This window comes from Oreochromis aureus, linkage group 2, assembly GCF_013358895.1.
Source record: "Oreochromis aureus strain Israel breed Guangdong linkage group 2, ZZ_aureus, whole genome shotgun sequence".
Lineage (NCBI taxonomy): Eukaryota > Metazoa > Chordata > Actinopteri > Cichliformes > Cichlidae > Oreochromis > Oreochromis aureus.
This window is the reverse complement of record NC_052943.1, coordinates 26,539,425-26,555,312: the sequence shown is the minus strand read 5'-3', so window position 1 is coordinate 26,555,312 and position 15,888 is coordinate 26,539,425. Positions and strand designations below refer to the sequence as shown.

The window sequence follows — 15,888 nt, the reverse complement described above, 5'->3', positions numbered from 1 at the left end:
TCAGGCGATTGTCCGCCATGCCAGCCAAAAACATCAGAAATATAATGGATGTGACTTTTAGCTGTGAAGCTGGGTTAATGAAACATAATCGGACTGATTGAGTCAACAGGATAAAATTACTTTTTAAGGTTAATTTCTAAAAAGAATGTGGCTGTTGACATCACCTTTAACGAGTCTGAATCAGTTATGTGAGGGCAGTCTTCGTCATCTGTGGCTCATTTTTAAGGTTTTTGCACATTATTCACTTTACTTGACTTTGTTTCTAAAAAAGTTTAGATGCTGTTTAAAATCTAAAGAGTAAAACCAAAGTGTGGATGTTTCATCCTACAGCAACTCGTCAAGTGTTGAAATGTGATTGTCTTTTAAAAAATATCAGCTTTTTCTCAAATTCAGTTGTTAACACGCTTGAGTGAAGTTGTTACGGGAGAATGTTTCCCACTGAGGTGCATCACATCTGTACGCCAGCGTGTTCCTCCAAAACCTCTGACTTTTCAGAGGTGTACTTGAATGCATCGCCAAGTCTCACAGGTGATTTAGAGTTAAGGCTTTGCTGAAAAACTCACCTGCTGCACCGTGAAGCGCTTTGGGAAGAAAATATTTCAACTATTTCTTTATTTTACCAACTTCTAGCAAACTCTGAACACCTCAGGGGACATGATAAGTGAAATTACTAAATAAAGCAGCCAGCTGACTGAGGTGCAACCACGCTGGAATATAACTGCAAAGAAAACAACGTGATGATGTGGATGGTGTGACGCAGTTATCACAGCAGAGTCAGGCCACAGCGCGTAGCTCCACATGTTTGAGTTGGCAGCACGAAACAGAAGTTCTGTTTCATAATAAGACACAGACAAGAGAGACTCCACCTGGTGCTGGGACAGGTGGAGGACTGAAGGATATCCCTTTAGTCTGTCTGTGCCTAGACTAGCACCAGTTATCTTTAGAGTGTAACTAGTTGCATTACGGTGTGTAAAAGGCTGTTTACGGATGTGATTCAGACGTCACTGAATAGCGAGCTAGCGTAGGTTACCAACCATGAAACCCACATAACCTCAGCTCTCCTGCAGCTCTCTTTCTTCCTCTGGTTTTTTTTTTTTTTTTTTTCAGCCCCAGTGGGAAAAATCTTGATCTGATCTGTCTGTGTGTATGAACATGACTTCTCTGTCACGGGCAGCAGACATGATGAAACCAGTAGTGATAAGTTTATTAAAATATTTCTCTAAACCCGCATGTTTATGTTTACCTGCCTGTTTTTGAGGATTCTTGGCCGCTGCTGGTGTGGGGAAATCATGGTTCAGTCCGTGGATGCCCGTCGGCCTGCAGAGAGTGGCTGCTGGTGGTCTGTGGGCCACTCTCTTGGTTGTTGTGTTGTTGGTCCTAAAGGAGAGTGAAGTCATGATGTGCAAGGAGGTGAAGTGAAACCAAGTGTTCGACTGACTCATGGCGTCATCCACGTCCCGCACTGTGCAGCACTTGGGAAACTGCATGGAGCACGTTTGCGGTGGTTGGAAAGCCCTCTCTGGGGAAACGCGTGCACAAGTGGATCCAATTGCAGTACTGTAAATTGCACATGAGTCTGCTTATGCCTTCTTATGATATAAATCTGAACCTGACAAACACCAGGAGGGAGGTCCGAGCGGCTGGAGCTTTTGCTCGAGCTATTAATTGATTATTAACGTTTTATGATCATTATCAGTTCACATCAGTTCTTTTACACCCAGTCTAACAAGTCAAGCTCTGGTGTTTTGATCTGGAGCCTGTGGGAGTTTTTCCACCCCTGTCGTCCTGAGCTCATCCTGAAGTTGTTGTTCCACCTGTGTGGCCCTCACTCTGCTGTCGAGTGAAGTGAATCTGCGCCTCTCGTTTATCTTATCTGTGTTTTGATTAAAAAGAGGCCAGTTGGCAGTCTTAAAGGTTCCCTGATATCAGCGCCTTCTCTGCGCGTACAGCTAACACGGTGAAGCTCGATGAGAGAAGGGGGTAAAGGTCTTTGCTCTCCAGTGAACCCGCTCGCGCCTCTGTCCTCAGCTTCAACCTGCAGCAGGTGCCACTGATGCTCGACTGCGGGCGACAATAAACCAATTGCAGCTTATCTGACACCTCTGAGTCCAGGGGAACGTGGGAACACTTTGTTCCATCAGATCAGGAAGATAAAGGAGCACCCTGAACATCTTTCAGATTAAATCTGACCGCAGCACACAGGCAAAACCACATGTATGGCTTTAAAACCTGCACATCTTACATTGGGAAACACAGGGGCTCTATTCTCTTCATGTTACAGTGCACAGGTGAGTTGGAGGGCGCCTCAAAATGTGCACTACATCTCCCATGAGCCTATTTGGAGATCTGTTTGCTGTTTGAATTAAAGACTCACTCTTCTTTATAAATTTAATTATAAAATGTCGAGCTGGTCACAGCTTTCCTGTCACTTTTACTGCAAGATCTTCAGACTTTCTTGTGACTTCCTGTTTTCATTTCCTGTCTGCAGGTCATTTTCCAAACAAGGCTATGCCATCAGCCGGGACGCTGCCCTGGCTTCAGGGAATCCTCTGCAACGCCAACAACCCCTGCTTCAGACATCCGACACCGGGCGAGTCTCCAGGCATCGTCGGGAACTTCAACGACTCCATGTGAGTGCCCAAAAAAGAGGCTTTTATTCTGAAAAATTGCTCATCTTTGTTAAACTGCTAAAGCGTGCTTGTGGTTTCATCTTTTACTAATCAGCAGACATTTTTAAGTAAAATGAATTTTATTTTGATAGTACCTCACATTCTTTCATTTCTTGTTATTTACATTTACATATCAAGTCTGTAGAGTTGAAACAGGCTGTCAGTGACTTTATTTCTGAAACTTTATTGATACACTTTAACTTTCCTTCTCTCACACATTAACAGACAAAACTGGATTTTAAGATTTCAGCTGCTCTCAGTGTTTTTGTATAAGCTGACGCTTCAGCTGTTTTCATGGCCAATATCACCCAGAGGTCGCTGGAGGTTCACAGGCTGGTCTCTAGGCCTGTGTGACTGAGGCCTCAAATCGTTAATCTTATTGGTTGCTTATCAAATTCCTGCTACTTTTTCCCTCTCCTAAGGAGCCAGAAGCTCAACTACTCTCAGATGTTTTGAAACATAAACATCAACTACTTTTAAGACTTAAAGCTACAATATAAATTACTTATCTGAGGTTTTTCACTTTAACACTTCAAGTTATATAGTGACACTTAATCTTCCTGTAGAGTTTAATTTTGAACCTTTTTCCACTGTTTCACTTCACATATTTTAAATGACACCTTCCTCCCTTTTCTGTCTGCAGACAGTCAGTGTAAGAAGGTTAGCTTTTGAACCTGTGGACTGAAGTAGTAATCCTGACATATCTACTACTTTTATCTAGAACCTACTTTTGGCTGATCCCTTATTCAGAAGGTCGTCACGATCTGTGATCAAACCGGGGGATCTTTTGCTTGTTAGGCGAATGTAAACCTTAAACTCTGGAGTTCAGTTAGTCACTGCTTCCATACAAACTAACACTTTAACTGTTTTGAGCGTCAACAGGAATGTGTCATTTTAACCTGTTTGTTGTTTTCACTGTAAGCTGGCCTGTGCCGGGTCTTTCCCTCTGTGTTTGTATGTATGCTAAGAGCTCCTTTGTGGCTCACGTTTGATGTTTTACCTTTATTTTGCAGAATTTCTCGCCTTTTCTCGGACGCCAAGAAGATCCTCCTGTACAGTCAGAATGATAAAAACCTTGAGGGCTTCAAGGAGCTGGCTCGAGCCTTGCAGGTGCTGCAGTCCAGCCGCTCAGGTAGGACACACAAAACGCAACCTTCACTTTGTGGAGATGAGCTCAGATTAGGGTTAGCGATGCAGTTTGACTTTGTTTGATTTTGCTAATCTGCACATCAGTGTTGTTTGGAGTGATAGCAGACATATCAGCCGTAATCACGTCATCACCAAATAAGAAAAACACAGTGTAGATAAAAGCTCAAAGCGTGTTTAACTGGTGAAAGTTCCAGCTACGAGGTGTATTTACAGTTATGTTTTTTTTTTTTTTTTAATCTTAACAACCTGCACACGGCAACAAAGATTAAAAAAAAGGACTTTGTCAGCTTTTGGATAAGAAAAGTAAATCTTACTGTGTCAACATGACCATAGTAATATTAATTATTATGATTTTTAAACTGTATAACAGAACAAATACAGAATGTAAAAGAAGTAGAACATTTTTTTTAAACATCCAGCCGGTGCCTAAATGTGAAGGTTTTATTGCCATTCCCACAAGGTAGTCCTTTAACAGAGGAACCTAAAGGCCAAAATGCATGCACTTATTTTGAAAAGTAATGTTGTAAAAACACAGCAGAACCCTAAAACTGGTCACCTGGGCCCTGACTGGTGTTAAGAGGTTAAACTGACTGAGACTTCGGGCCAGATGAGAGCCTCTTAAACCAGCCACATAACACCCATCTTCCATATTTCTGTACAAACCGTTCCACCTGCAAAACAAGGAAGCTGGAGGCAAAGGTTTAAACATTTCTGGTGCTGATTTCATGGTAGCTATAGGACTTGGTCTTTTCAGACGTTTAAGACGCACCTGATGAATTCCTTAACCCCAGGTTACCATGTTAGAGGAGAGGATGGACTGAAGTTATCACCTAATGCTGGCTACATTGGTTAGCAAGCTTCATCTACAGACTGTACAGTAGGACACACACAGTTAACAGACAACTTGGAAACTGTATTCATACAATTAAGCTCACAGCAGCCATAATATTGGTCGGATAATTGTATGAAAAATTAAAAAACTGCTGGAGCCTCGAGTGGACGTTAGAGGAACTGCAGCTTTTGAAACTGGAGCCTTAGCTTTTATTTTTTAGCCCCAGAGGTTAATGTTTGGAGAGCATGCCTGGACTAATCCTACGGTGTAATTCATAAACCTGTGAGTCATGACTGTCGGCAGGCTCTTTTTTGAATGACACCTTCGTCAATAAATCATCTCTGAGCTCGCTGAAGGAGCCTAACAGCTAGCGAGTCTTTGCAGAGCCTCTCAAAGGTCAACAGGTTTTTAGGCATCCTCTCTCTGCCGCAGGAGATTTCAGGCTCGCTGAACAAAAAGAATTTCTCTCTTTTGTGCGTTAATTTGCAGCTTTGGCTCTCTGTGGGGGGCGTTTGTTTTCCCTACCTGCACCGACCTGCCGGCTCTCTTGCTTCTCCTCCCTGTTGATTGAACATCAGCAGTTTCTGCTCTTTATTCCCACTAATCTGATAATAAATGAAGCTGTTTTATTGGTCAGGAGGAGCGATGGTGTGATGAGGGGGCGGCATGACACGCCGCAGCAGGTTTACCTGCTTACCTTCCAGGTGAGCTCACCTGGTTAGGGAGCAGCAACCAGGATTCAGCAGTTCTCAGGAAACTTCATAGCCCGAGGGCTTAGAAACAGATCCGTGAAAATGCAAATGTTTCTCTGCAGCAAGCGACCTTTAACGGTTTGTTTAGCAACAATAAAACGGAAAAATTTTCATTTCAGTTTTAAATCCAAAGCAAGCATAGAAAGCTAATCGGCTAATTATCAAGCTTCAAATGAGCCAAGACCCCCAACTTTCACATCGAGGCGTTAAGACCAAAGACCGCACACTGAAACACACTGAAAGTTTTTCCTTTGTTTGTTTCTCTCTGGTGGTTTTTATAGTTTGTTTTGTCACTTTGTGTTGTTTTTATTTGTATTTTGTGTTGTTTTTGGTTGTCTGTGTTTGTGTCCTGTTTTTGTGTTTCATTGGTTTTTGTCTCTTCACGTTTAATTCGTTGTCTTTTTGTCTGTTTTTGTCTCTTTTGTAGTTGCTTTTTGTCTCTGTATGATATTTTGCTTCTTTGTATCCAGTTTTTGCCTCTTACTGTTTGATTTCTTCCTCTTTGTGTTGTTTGTCTTTGTTTTCTGTGGTGTTTTTGGTTGTCTGTGGTTGTTTTTTTGCCCCATTATGCTGGGTTTGTTGTTTTGTGTTGTTGTTTTTGATCTTATGTTTTGGTTTGTTTTGTTTTGTATGGCATGTTTTTTTTGTTTTTTTTGTCTCTGGTTTATTTATTTGTAGTTTTTTTGTCATTTTGTGTCCTGTCCTTGTCTCGCATTGGTTTTCTTCTCTTTGTATTTGATTTTTGGCTGTTTGTGTTGTTTTTGGCTCTCTGTAGTTGGTTTTTGTCTCTGTGGTGGATTTTGGTTTTGTGATTTTGTGTCTTATTGGTTTTTGTTTCTTTTTATCTTGTTTTTGCCTCTTCATGTTCGTGATTTGCGTCTGTTCATTTTATTTTTTCTGTGGTTTATTTATTTGCCACTTTGTGTCCTTTTTTAATTTTTGTGTGATTGTTTTTGTTTCTTCGAATTCAGTTATTGCATCTTTCTATTCAATTGTTCCCTCTTCATGTTTGATTTTTGCCACTTTTTGTTGTTTTCTCTCTGTTGTGGATTTTTCTTTCGGTTGTTGTCTGATCGTGAGCGGTCACTCCACACACAGTTTTCTGATATCAACACAACTGTCTTCTGACTCTGCTGAGGGAGGTAGAAGGGTGGCAGCAAGAGCCGATTCTGATTGGCTGGCCCTGTGGCCCCTCCCCTGCAGGTGGACTGACAGGGTCAGTGTGTGTGGTGTGTGTTCGCGACGCCCTGTCGTGTTGGGTTTTCTGCTGCTCAGCTCGGCGCCGTCCCGCAGAGCGTCACTGAGTTCAGATGTGTCCCTGCAGCTGTACAAACGTGTAATTCAGAGTGCCTTAATGGGGGTCCACATCAGACCTGAACCTGGATTGGGTCACTGCAGTCATCTCACATAACCATTACTGTACAGTTTAGCAGCTGACTGTTAGTTCCTCTGTGGATTAAAACCAATCTGGCGAGGTTGAAATCATGAAAGTGGAGGAGCGTCTTTATTTTCTGAAACGCTATCAGAAAGTTCAAACATGATGAGCGGCAGACAAGAACCAGTTTTTTGATGTGGCTCCGGAACGCGGTGGTGTGGCGGTTTAATGACGGCGAGTTGTGATTGAAGCAGACGGGCTTCTCTGCTGGAAACTGCTTCTCATTTGACCAATCACATCACTGCGAGCTGCTGATGTCAGACAGCTGGACCTGTCCTCTGACCCGTCACTAACACTAACTGTAGTAACACACAGTCGGCTTTTTGTCCCCAAAGGGCCTCTATACCGCCGCACATCTCAGCACAGATGAACACCACCTGATTGCCGCCTTGGAGCTGAAACAGGAAAATTAATCATCGATTGATTTATTAGAGACAGATCAGAGAACATATGATACTTCCTTGGAAAAGACTCGCTTTTACAGCGTTCCTGCCTGAACTTGATCTGTTCAGGGTTCCTCCTGCTCGAGCAGGAAGTGAAGCGAGTAGCTGATCTGGGCTGGCACTGAAATCAGATTGAGGCTGAGGAGTGACGGCTTCTGATTTAAAATAATTTCTTTCACAACAAAATCACATAAATCATAAATACGATCTCTGTATTTTAGCTGAACATGCTGAAGTCTGCAAACATGGAATGAAAAGTGGACAATTTTAAACAGGTAAATATGGAATGATAGATTTTCCAGGCTTACAAAAGCTTGTAAACCAAAAAGATGTGTGTGAAGTGTCCTACATGACATAAGTTAAAGTGCATTTAGTGGAAAAGTGTCCTAGTGTCAGTCCCAAGCCCAGATAAGTGGGAGGTTTGCGTCAGGAAGGGCATCAGGCGTAAAATCTATGGGAAAGCAGATGTGCAGATCCATCCACTGTGGCGACCTCTGGGGAAAATAAGGAAGCAGCCGGAAGTACCTGTACTGTCCAGTCCAAATATGGTCGTTTGTGACAAACCTGTAATAAAATATAAATATTAAGAAGAACCAACATGGCACGAGCCAAGCTACTAATGTTAAGTCACTTTGAGTGAGCTAAGGTAACAACTGTGTGACAGCACAATGGCTTTGTCCATGTTCTATAAAGTCTGTGAATAGAAGGGTAAAAATATTAATTGGATGTATGAAAATACGGATCAAATCTTGGAAAATAAGAAGTGAAACAGGAAAACGGCAGAGAGGGATAAAAAAATATGCCTCAGTTTGATGCTTTCCTGCTGATAAACAGAGTGATGAAGGAGCCGATTAATAACGGTGACGTCGTTCTAAGCTGGAGGATAAAAGCTTCTGAGGAAGCTCGACGATGCTTTTATTGAATTTTGGGGTTTCTGATGGAAGCTGGCTGATGGATCAGCAGCCGCATTTTACCAGTTAGAGCGTTTCTTCATGGATGTCCATAAAGCTGCAAATAAAGCCAATCGATCGATACATTTCTGTGGTTTGCTGATGTTCAGCAGGCTGGAGGCAGGAGGACAGCAACACAGCAACGACTGTAATCTCGGATGATCCGTCATCTTAAATCTCCACGTTTTGAAAGAGTGAAGCAACACAGGCAGAGAAGCTTCACACGTTAGCTTCCTGTTTGTTTCAAATGAATGACAAGAGAAGCTCCTCTCAGCCTTCGTTGCAGCTGCCTGTTCAAACCTGCAGAAGAAGAAGAAAGGCGCAGGGAGGGGTGGGCATGTATGCGTGTGGGGGCTTCATGCAAAAGTGCATCCAGCTGCTGTGATGGAGCTGAGTGGAAAGTTTGAGCTGCAGGCGTGTGAGAGCACGCAGGTCGAACGAAGAGCAGCGATGACGTAGCAAAGACTGAACGTAGAGGCCACTTGCAGCCGCTCTGGTACGGACGTGCCCCCGACAAGCCCAAATATGGTCCGAACGCCTCCTCAGGCCGCGGTTATAGCATCTGTACCTTTACTGAAATGATTTCTATCTGACTTTCAGACTCAAACTGACATCAGATTAAAATTTAAAAAATCCAACCACAGTAAACGGACCATTAACAATCACTCCAGCCTTCCAAATCCAAACAAATAAAACCTCTCAATCTTCCGGGATTATTCGTAGTTCAAATATCTGTCAACAAAGGTTTTTATTGCTGTAGCAGTCGGCTCTGTTACCAACAGTCACACCTGTTTTGTTTTTTTTCTTTTCTTTATTTTAATCTCAGATCTGTGTTTTTGTGTAATTGAATTTTTGTCATTGCAGTTTTTTGGGTGTTTGAGGGATTTTGTTTTTCAGGGATTACTCACAGTTTACTTACCCATGTCATGAGAACATAGAGGAAGGTCTCTGTTTAACGCCCTGACTGTTACCTGTTAGTCTTTCTCCTGCACCAATCACGAGTGAATGGTGTGTCACCTGAGAGGCCTAAAAGCTTGAATGAAACCAACATTTTATCAGCCTGTCTCGTTCCCAGCTTGGACGGATTTTAGTCAAACCGAAAGCAGAGATGTCATTTTAAAAATGTGCTGGGGGAACTGCTTCATCCCCTCTGTAAAAAAAAAAAAAAAATTACAAAATTGCTTTGTGGCCACAAACACGTTCACATTTAAAAGACAAAACCCTCTGATTTACTGGAGGTGGAGAAGGAGGAGTCAGGTTTCTCTGACCTGCTCTGTTTTGTCTGTTTTTGTTTTTTCTCCCACAGGCTTCAAGTTGAAGCATTTCCTGCGAGACAATGAGACTCTGTCAAGTTTTCTGTTGAGGAACGCCTCCTTCCCCGAACACAGCGTCCAGCAGATCACGGAGGCCGGCATCAACCTGGAGAAGGTGAGGAGGCATTCTGCACATGCTCAGTCTGACCCCTGTGAGCCCTACATGGATACGGGCAGCTGGAGGAATTTTACTCTAACAGTGTGGAGTAAAACCATCCAAAATATACGGGATAAAAAAGTTGGCAGATATCAGATGAAAGTCTGAAAATATAGGTAAAATTAAAAAAATATATAAAATGCACACAAACACAACACAGTATGGAGTATAAAAGAAGAAGAAAGTGTCAGACTAAATGGAAATCATTTAGGAAAAAGTCAGTTTAGAATATTTGGAACATAAAATTAAAGAAGTCTGAGCCGATGGTGGAAAAGTGACTGAATTTGGAATAAAAAAGTAAAAATTAGAAAACAAAAAGTGGAATATTAAGCGAATGACAACTTAAATTCAAATATACGAGAGTTGGATAATACTGAACTTAACTTTATATCCTGGGGTTTTATTCACTGCATTTAGTCAACTGCATGTATTAAAAGCAGTGAATAAGATTGTGTGATTATGGGGATTTTCTTAAGGAAGGTCTTAAAATTGGGATTAGGTTTGGTCACTGTGGAAAATATGAAGGAGAACAATGAAGACATGGAATATAAGCTTAAAAATATGCAATAAAAGCTGGAATATTGTGGACCGGTGTACAGAACACAAGAAAGAAAAATGCAAATATGAATTAAGTGGAGGGGTGGAATAACAATAAGGAGGAAAAGTTTGTGGATGTTTAAACACTTGAAATAGAATTTGCCTACATGCAGAAAATCTGGATCCAAACTTGGAGAATATGGAATAAAAGACTGAAATGTTGGAGTACATGTTACACAATAAGAACATGAAGTAAACACAGTGATTGAAACTAATTTCAGAATATTAAAGTCAGACTATAAACCTGAAGATAAAGAAGTCCGTCTTTGGCCTCTGTTTCTGTCGCAGGTCCTCCTCGGGGGGTTTGGGGTCCACCTGAGGGACATGTGTCCCAGCAAGGGGGGCAAGCAGAGCCTGGAGGAATTTGTGACGATCTCGGACCCACAGGTGTCAGCGATGGTGCAAGAAAAGATCTGCCAGACTCCGCCCACCTGGCTCAACCACGCCGAGGAGCACTTTCTGGACAACGTGGACTTCCTCAAACCCATCCGGGTAAATACGGCCCCGCTAATCCACTGATATGATTCATTTTTTTGTTATGGTTTACAGATGATCAGTTTCTGCTTTAATAAAGTTTATTTTAGCTTCTCCCAGTGTGAAACCACTTCCTGCAGCGTTTCAGCTTATCCTTTATGAACACATTTCAAATCTTGACTTGTCTTCTTGTCTGTTAAATACTTTCTCAGGTTTTATAAACTTATTATATAAAGTTCCTTATAGATGTTAAACACTTGAACTGACACATTGAGCACTTTTAGCCCAGAGTTCTGCCTGCAGGTGTGTCTTTCAGGCTGCCTCTAACATACTTTAAATAACAAACTTGTCTGAAAACGTGGTGAATTTTACACTGGAATAGTCCAAAGGCATTTTTTCCTTTCTTCCCCCCCGCTCAGGTGACACAGCAAAGGTGTGCTGGCGTGTCCTCAGCATATTAAATGTGTGTGTGTGGGAGGAGGCGTGCCTCGGCCTGTCCCGGCTCTTTACAGTCTCAGTTTTCGTAGCCGGGAGACCAGTTTTAAAGAGTTTGAAGGATTCATTGCAGCCGTATGTCACAAGAGGCCTCAGCCTCTTTTGTGTGCAGAAATCTACGAGCGCTTCGAGTGACTGCGAAGCTGAAACCGAGCGAGTTTCCACAGCAGCACAGAACGAAGTCCGTGAAAATCCAGCAGCCTCGTCTCAGAGAAGTCATAGGTGTTTGGCTAGTTATCAGTTATAGGAATCTTAAAGAGAATGAACTAGACTTAAAAACCAGATTTTAGGGGAATAACCCACACACATGCCCATTATTGCCGTGCATTTATCTCCAGTTATGACACAGCAACTTTTTAAACTTGATTAAAAATCAGACAAATGGCAACGTTCGGAGAAAAGTGGACAACACGAAAGCAAAGAAATGTTAGATATTCAGAGAAGTCAAATCGTCACAAATATGAGCCCAAAATAAACAACAGCGAGCAGAGTTCAGGTGATCTGCTAGAAGTGCAAAACACCTAAAGAGTTCAGAGTTCAGTTTGCTGAATGAGTGCTAAATCCGTCTGTTTTCAGGGTACAGAGAACGTTCATATGATGACTTATGTCATTTCAACACTGCTGGGAAGGTCTCTGTCTCATCTGACTGTGAAACATGTAAAAATAAAAATGCACTGAAATAACTAAACTGAAGATAGATGAGTGGGTTATTATTTATTTCAGCCAAGGTTGAGTTGAAACTGAAAACGTTTCTTTGTGTCTTTCAGAGGGACGTCAGGGCTGACCCCGAGGCCGTCCAACAGGTCGCCAGGGCAACCGACAACCTGCTGGATAGTCTTGGTTCACTGGCAGTTGAGGTAAGTCATAAGCAGGAGCTCAGACCTTTATTAGTACGATTAATATCTCAGCAGCCGTGTTATTGGTCCACAGGTCCAGTTCAGACACTGAGGTTTAGCCTAGCATAAGCTAGCAGCTTAAACCACCTGTCAGTCAAAGAGGCCACTCCCCTTTTGTATCAGACTCTGAAGGTGTTTATTTTTGCTTTAAAATTGGCCTCTTTGGGGACTGGTTCACTCCTGGAGCCTTTGGTGGACATTAGATGAACTTCAGCTTCAGCTTAACTTTTCATCCCTGATGGCTGATGCTTGATTCAGGCTAATGCAAAGATCATCAGTCAGTTTTTCTTTGTGTCTTTTCATCATGTGTTTTTAACGATGGTGTTTGTCTCACGAACAAAGATCAGGGCACAAAATATCACAGTCAGCTTTTTACTGGACATGCGTGTCCCCCAGTCAAGTCTTCCGGGCCACGTCAGCACCATCAGGGGCCACTGGGTTTACTTGGCAGCTCCGAGTATCTCTGCAAGTCTATGTGTCCAGATAAAAGCAGTTTCCCTGCAGCAGAGACAGACGAGTTCCCAGCTGAACAAAGACTCAAATGTCTCAGTGGGTTTTCACTTCACAGCCGCCTCAGGAGGAGAAAACACGAGTCCGAACAAACAGCAAACACTGAGCGTCCATCTATGTCCTGCTGAGACGCTGCAGACCGCAGATGGCTGCATGCAGCCTTTAGTGACCATGTTAGAGGTCACAGAGACACTGAGGAGGCTCTGAAAGCTGCATTGTGCAGCAGAAAGTTGTTTGTGACACATCTGCAGCTCTGCAGAGCCTCCAGCCTGGGATTACAGTGGGAATAGACTGGAAATAAACTTGGAGTGGGAGACTGTGGTTGGCGTGAACAGTTTGATAATCAGAGTAAAGTTCAGTGAGACTTCTCCAGATTGTTGTTTTTTGCCCCGAGGTTATCACATACTTTAAAACACACAGTACACACAATCGCTCTGTGGGCTAAAGTGAAAACATGTGACAGAGTGTTTTGTTTGGTTTGTGCAGGCGCTGAGTCAGGGACAGGACGAGTGTGATCCTGTAAAAAAGGAACTTAAGATGGGCATTATTGAACTGGCAAGCCAGGAAATTACAACGTTTAGTTTTAAAAAAACCAACAACAACTGTTTAATAACTTTAACAATCTTATCTCCTTCGTTCTACTTTGTTCTCCCGGTCAGAGAGGAAGTGTTTTTCCCAGCACTGCATTAAAAATCATGTGATGAAGAAAAAAGAGACACTCGGCTGTGATGGGACCGTTAGAACAAAACCCATTTTACATTTTCTGTGAAAAACTCCCAGTTTAAAATAACTTTATTTAAACATCTGGAGCTCCATCTGTTTGATAGGATCCCAGTCATATGAAAAACACATACAGTGTCTCCCTGTCCACAGGTAAACACGTAGTTTACACGCCCACGCCGTCAAAACCTGACCTACTTTCAAGTGTCTCAGCTGTGAGGTTTAAAGACGATATGTACGAGACCCGACGATACAGCGACAATAAAGTAGTCCTTATTTTACTGCCTGGTTAATATTATTAGTTTAATCAGTTCATAAAAAGAGTGCTTTGAACAATAACTTGAACAGCTTTAACATGAATGGTAAAACACGCCTGTCCGAATTTCCCAGAGCCCAGAGGACACACTATAGAAGCACTGACAACAAAGGCTGGGGACAGTAGAGACACAATAAACATGCTGAGAACAAAAACAGGAAACCCAGCGTAGAAATACTGGAAACAAACTTTAGAGATACTCGACACATAGTACTCAAACTTTTGCAGATAATCCGGATAAATATTGAAGAGGTGTTGGGGACAAATTGAAGAAATACTGGGACAAAACTGTAGACATATTGAGGACATGTTTGGGACAATAACTGACCTTTTCCTCAGATTGGAGCTGCAGCAGTTTCATTTCTGCTGAGGGCCGATGACCTAAAGTAACCTGCGGCTCTTCCTCTTTGAGGTTCCTTCCTCTTGAGGCAATAAAAATAATAACATCTGAAGCTCCTTTTACCTTTCCTCTACTGTTACTTTTTAATGCTGATATTTAGATTCTGCCAGCAGGCACCAAAACTCCTGTGGTGTTCTGGTCAAATTAGAACCTTTTCAATTAGAAGAAAATCACTTTGTTACAGAAGAATGTGTTCTTTCTGGTTCCTATTTTGTGACACACCTGGGGAACATCTGTGAGCTTAAAAGGACCTAATTACCAAAAACAGGTGAAATAGCAGAACTGGAAAGATTTTGAGTCAAACAAGCAAAAGTTGATGCTCAAATCTCTAAATCTGTTTGCTCTCTAAAAATGTCTCATTTAAAGGAGAATAAACCAGATACGCTGAAAAATCATGATGTGGTTTAAGGACCGAATGATTAATCTGTAAGCAGAAAACGAAACTGCTGATTAATGAGTTATCAGATATTTTGGTTACAACTGTGAGACTTTTAAAAACTACTTGAAATTAAGCTTGTGGACCTTAAACCTTGTTTTTTGACATTAACTGGATCAGCTGTTTGCATCTGAACTTTTGCTTTGTTACATCACTTTTGTTATGAAGTGTATAAAATTAGTCTGAGCTTCAACAGGAAGCGCAGCCAGACACGAGTTTACTGTCAGCAGTTTTTAGCTAGGGGAGAGTTCAGCTTTAGTCTGTGATCCATTTTTAGCGTGTTCAGTTTTTAAACTTCAGCGAATGTCTATAATTCCTGAGTTCTGACTCTTTTTAAAGTTTATTTCATTTTTAATTACGCATTGTTTTCCACTTGAGCCTTAACTTTATTTATATTTTTCATTTATTACATATTTATATATTTTAATTTAGACTTTTATGTAAATCTAGCATTGGTTCGTAACAAGAGACAGAACCCAAACATTCAGATGACCTGTGAGAAAGCTTGGCGACGTCAGGGAGGAAAAACCTCCCATTTGACAGGAAGAGACCTCAAATAGAAGCAAGATCAGGGAGGAGCATCTGCCTTGACCTGAGGGGTGAAGGAACAGAGACGAGAGTGTAGATATAAAGAGCAAAACACAAGCTACAGTCAAGCGCAGACAAAATTTAACAATGTGAAGAGGGAAGTGGATGCTCAGTGCATCATGGGAAGTCTCCCAGCTCCCTGAGCGTATGCAGTGTAAATTAAGGGAGGGTTCAGGGTTGCATGATCCAGTTTTAGCTATCAGTTAATTGCCTAACTGCATTTATGTCAATGGGAGTCTCCCTCGAACCAGTCTGACCAGTATCTTCTGTCTCGGGTCTACAGTTGGCCAGTATGAAGAGCTGGATCGATCTGAGGAACGAGATAGTCTTCCTGACGCAGAACGCCACGTCGTCGCCCAGCGCCATGTACCAGGCCGTCTCCCGGATCGTGTGCGGTCACCCCGAAGGCGGCGGTCTGCAGATCAAATCCCTCAACTGGTACGAAGACAGCAACTACAAGGCTCTGTTCGGAAACTACAACAGCAGCGAGGACGAGACGGCGTCGCTCTACGACAACTCCTCCAGTGAGTCCTCGGGGTCATCCTCGGACCTTCCAACCCCAATGAAGCGTTTGTCTTCAGATGTCCTCTTCCATCTGTCAGAGTAGACAAACATTCAGCTAATACAGCCCATGTCAGACAAACTAAAATCCTATAACAGCCTCCTGTGAACAGATAGATGTCCGAGTCCAAGAATAAAAACACTGAGGTGGAAATGAGCTATTATGTCCACTTCAAATACTCTGACTCTGATACT

General features: G+C 42.3%; 1 protein-coding gene across 1 annotated transcript in view; it reads left to right on the top strand.

Annotated features, from left to right (window-relative positions):
- abca1b (ATP-binding cassette, sub-family A (ABC1), member 1B) overlaps positions 1-15,888 on the top strand; it is a 40,881-nt gene that overhangs the window by 10,038 nt on the left and 14,955 nt on the right. The window contains exons 4-9 of the mRNA XM_031754907.2: positions 2,489-2,630; positions 3,683-3,801; positions 9,537-9,658; positions 10,586-10,789; positions 12,034-12,123; positions 15,416-15,656. Of these exons, the coding sequence (XP_031610767.1) occupies positions 2,489-2,630; positions 3,683-3,801; positions 9,537-9,658; positions 10,586-10,789; positions 12,034-12,123; positions 15,416-15,656 (918 nt within the window). The remainder of the gene's footprint in view (positions 1-2,488; positions 2,631-3,682; positions 3,802-9,536; positions 9,659-10,585; positions 10,790-12,033; positions 12,124-15,415; positions 15,657-15,888) is intronic.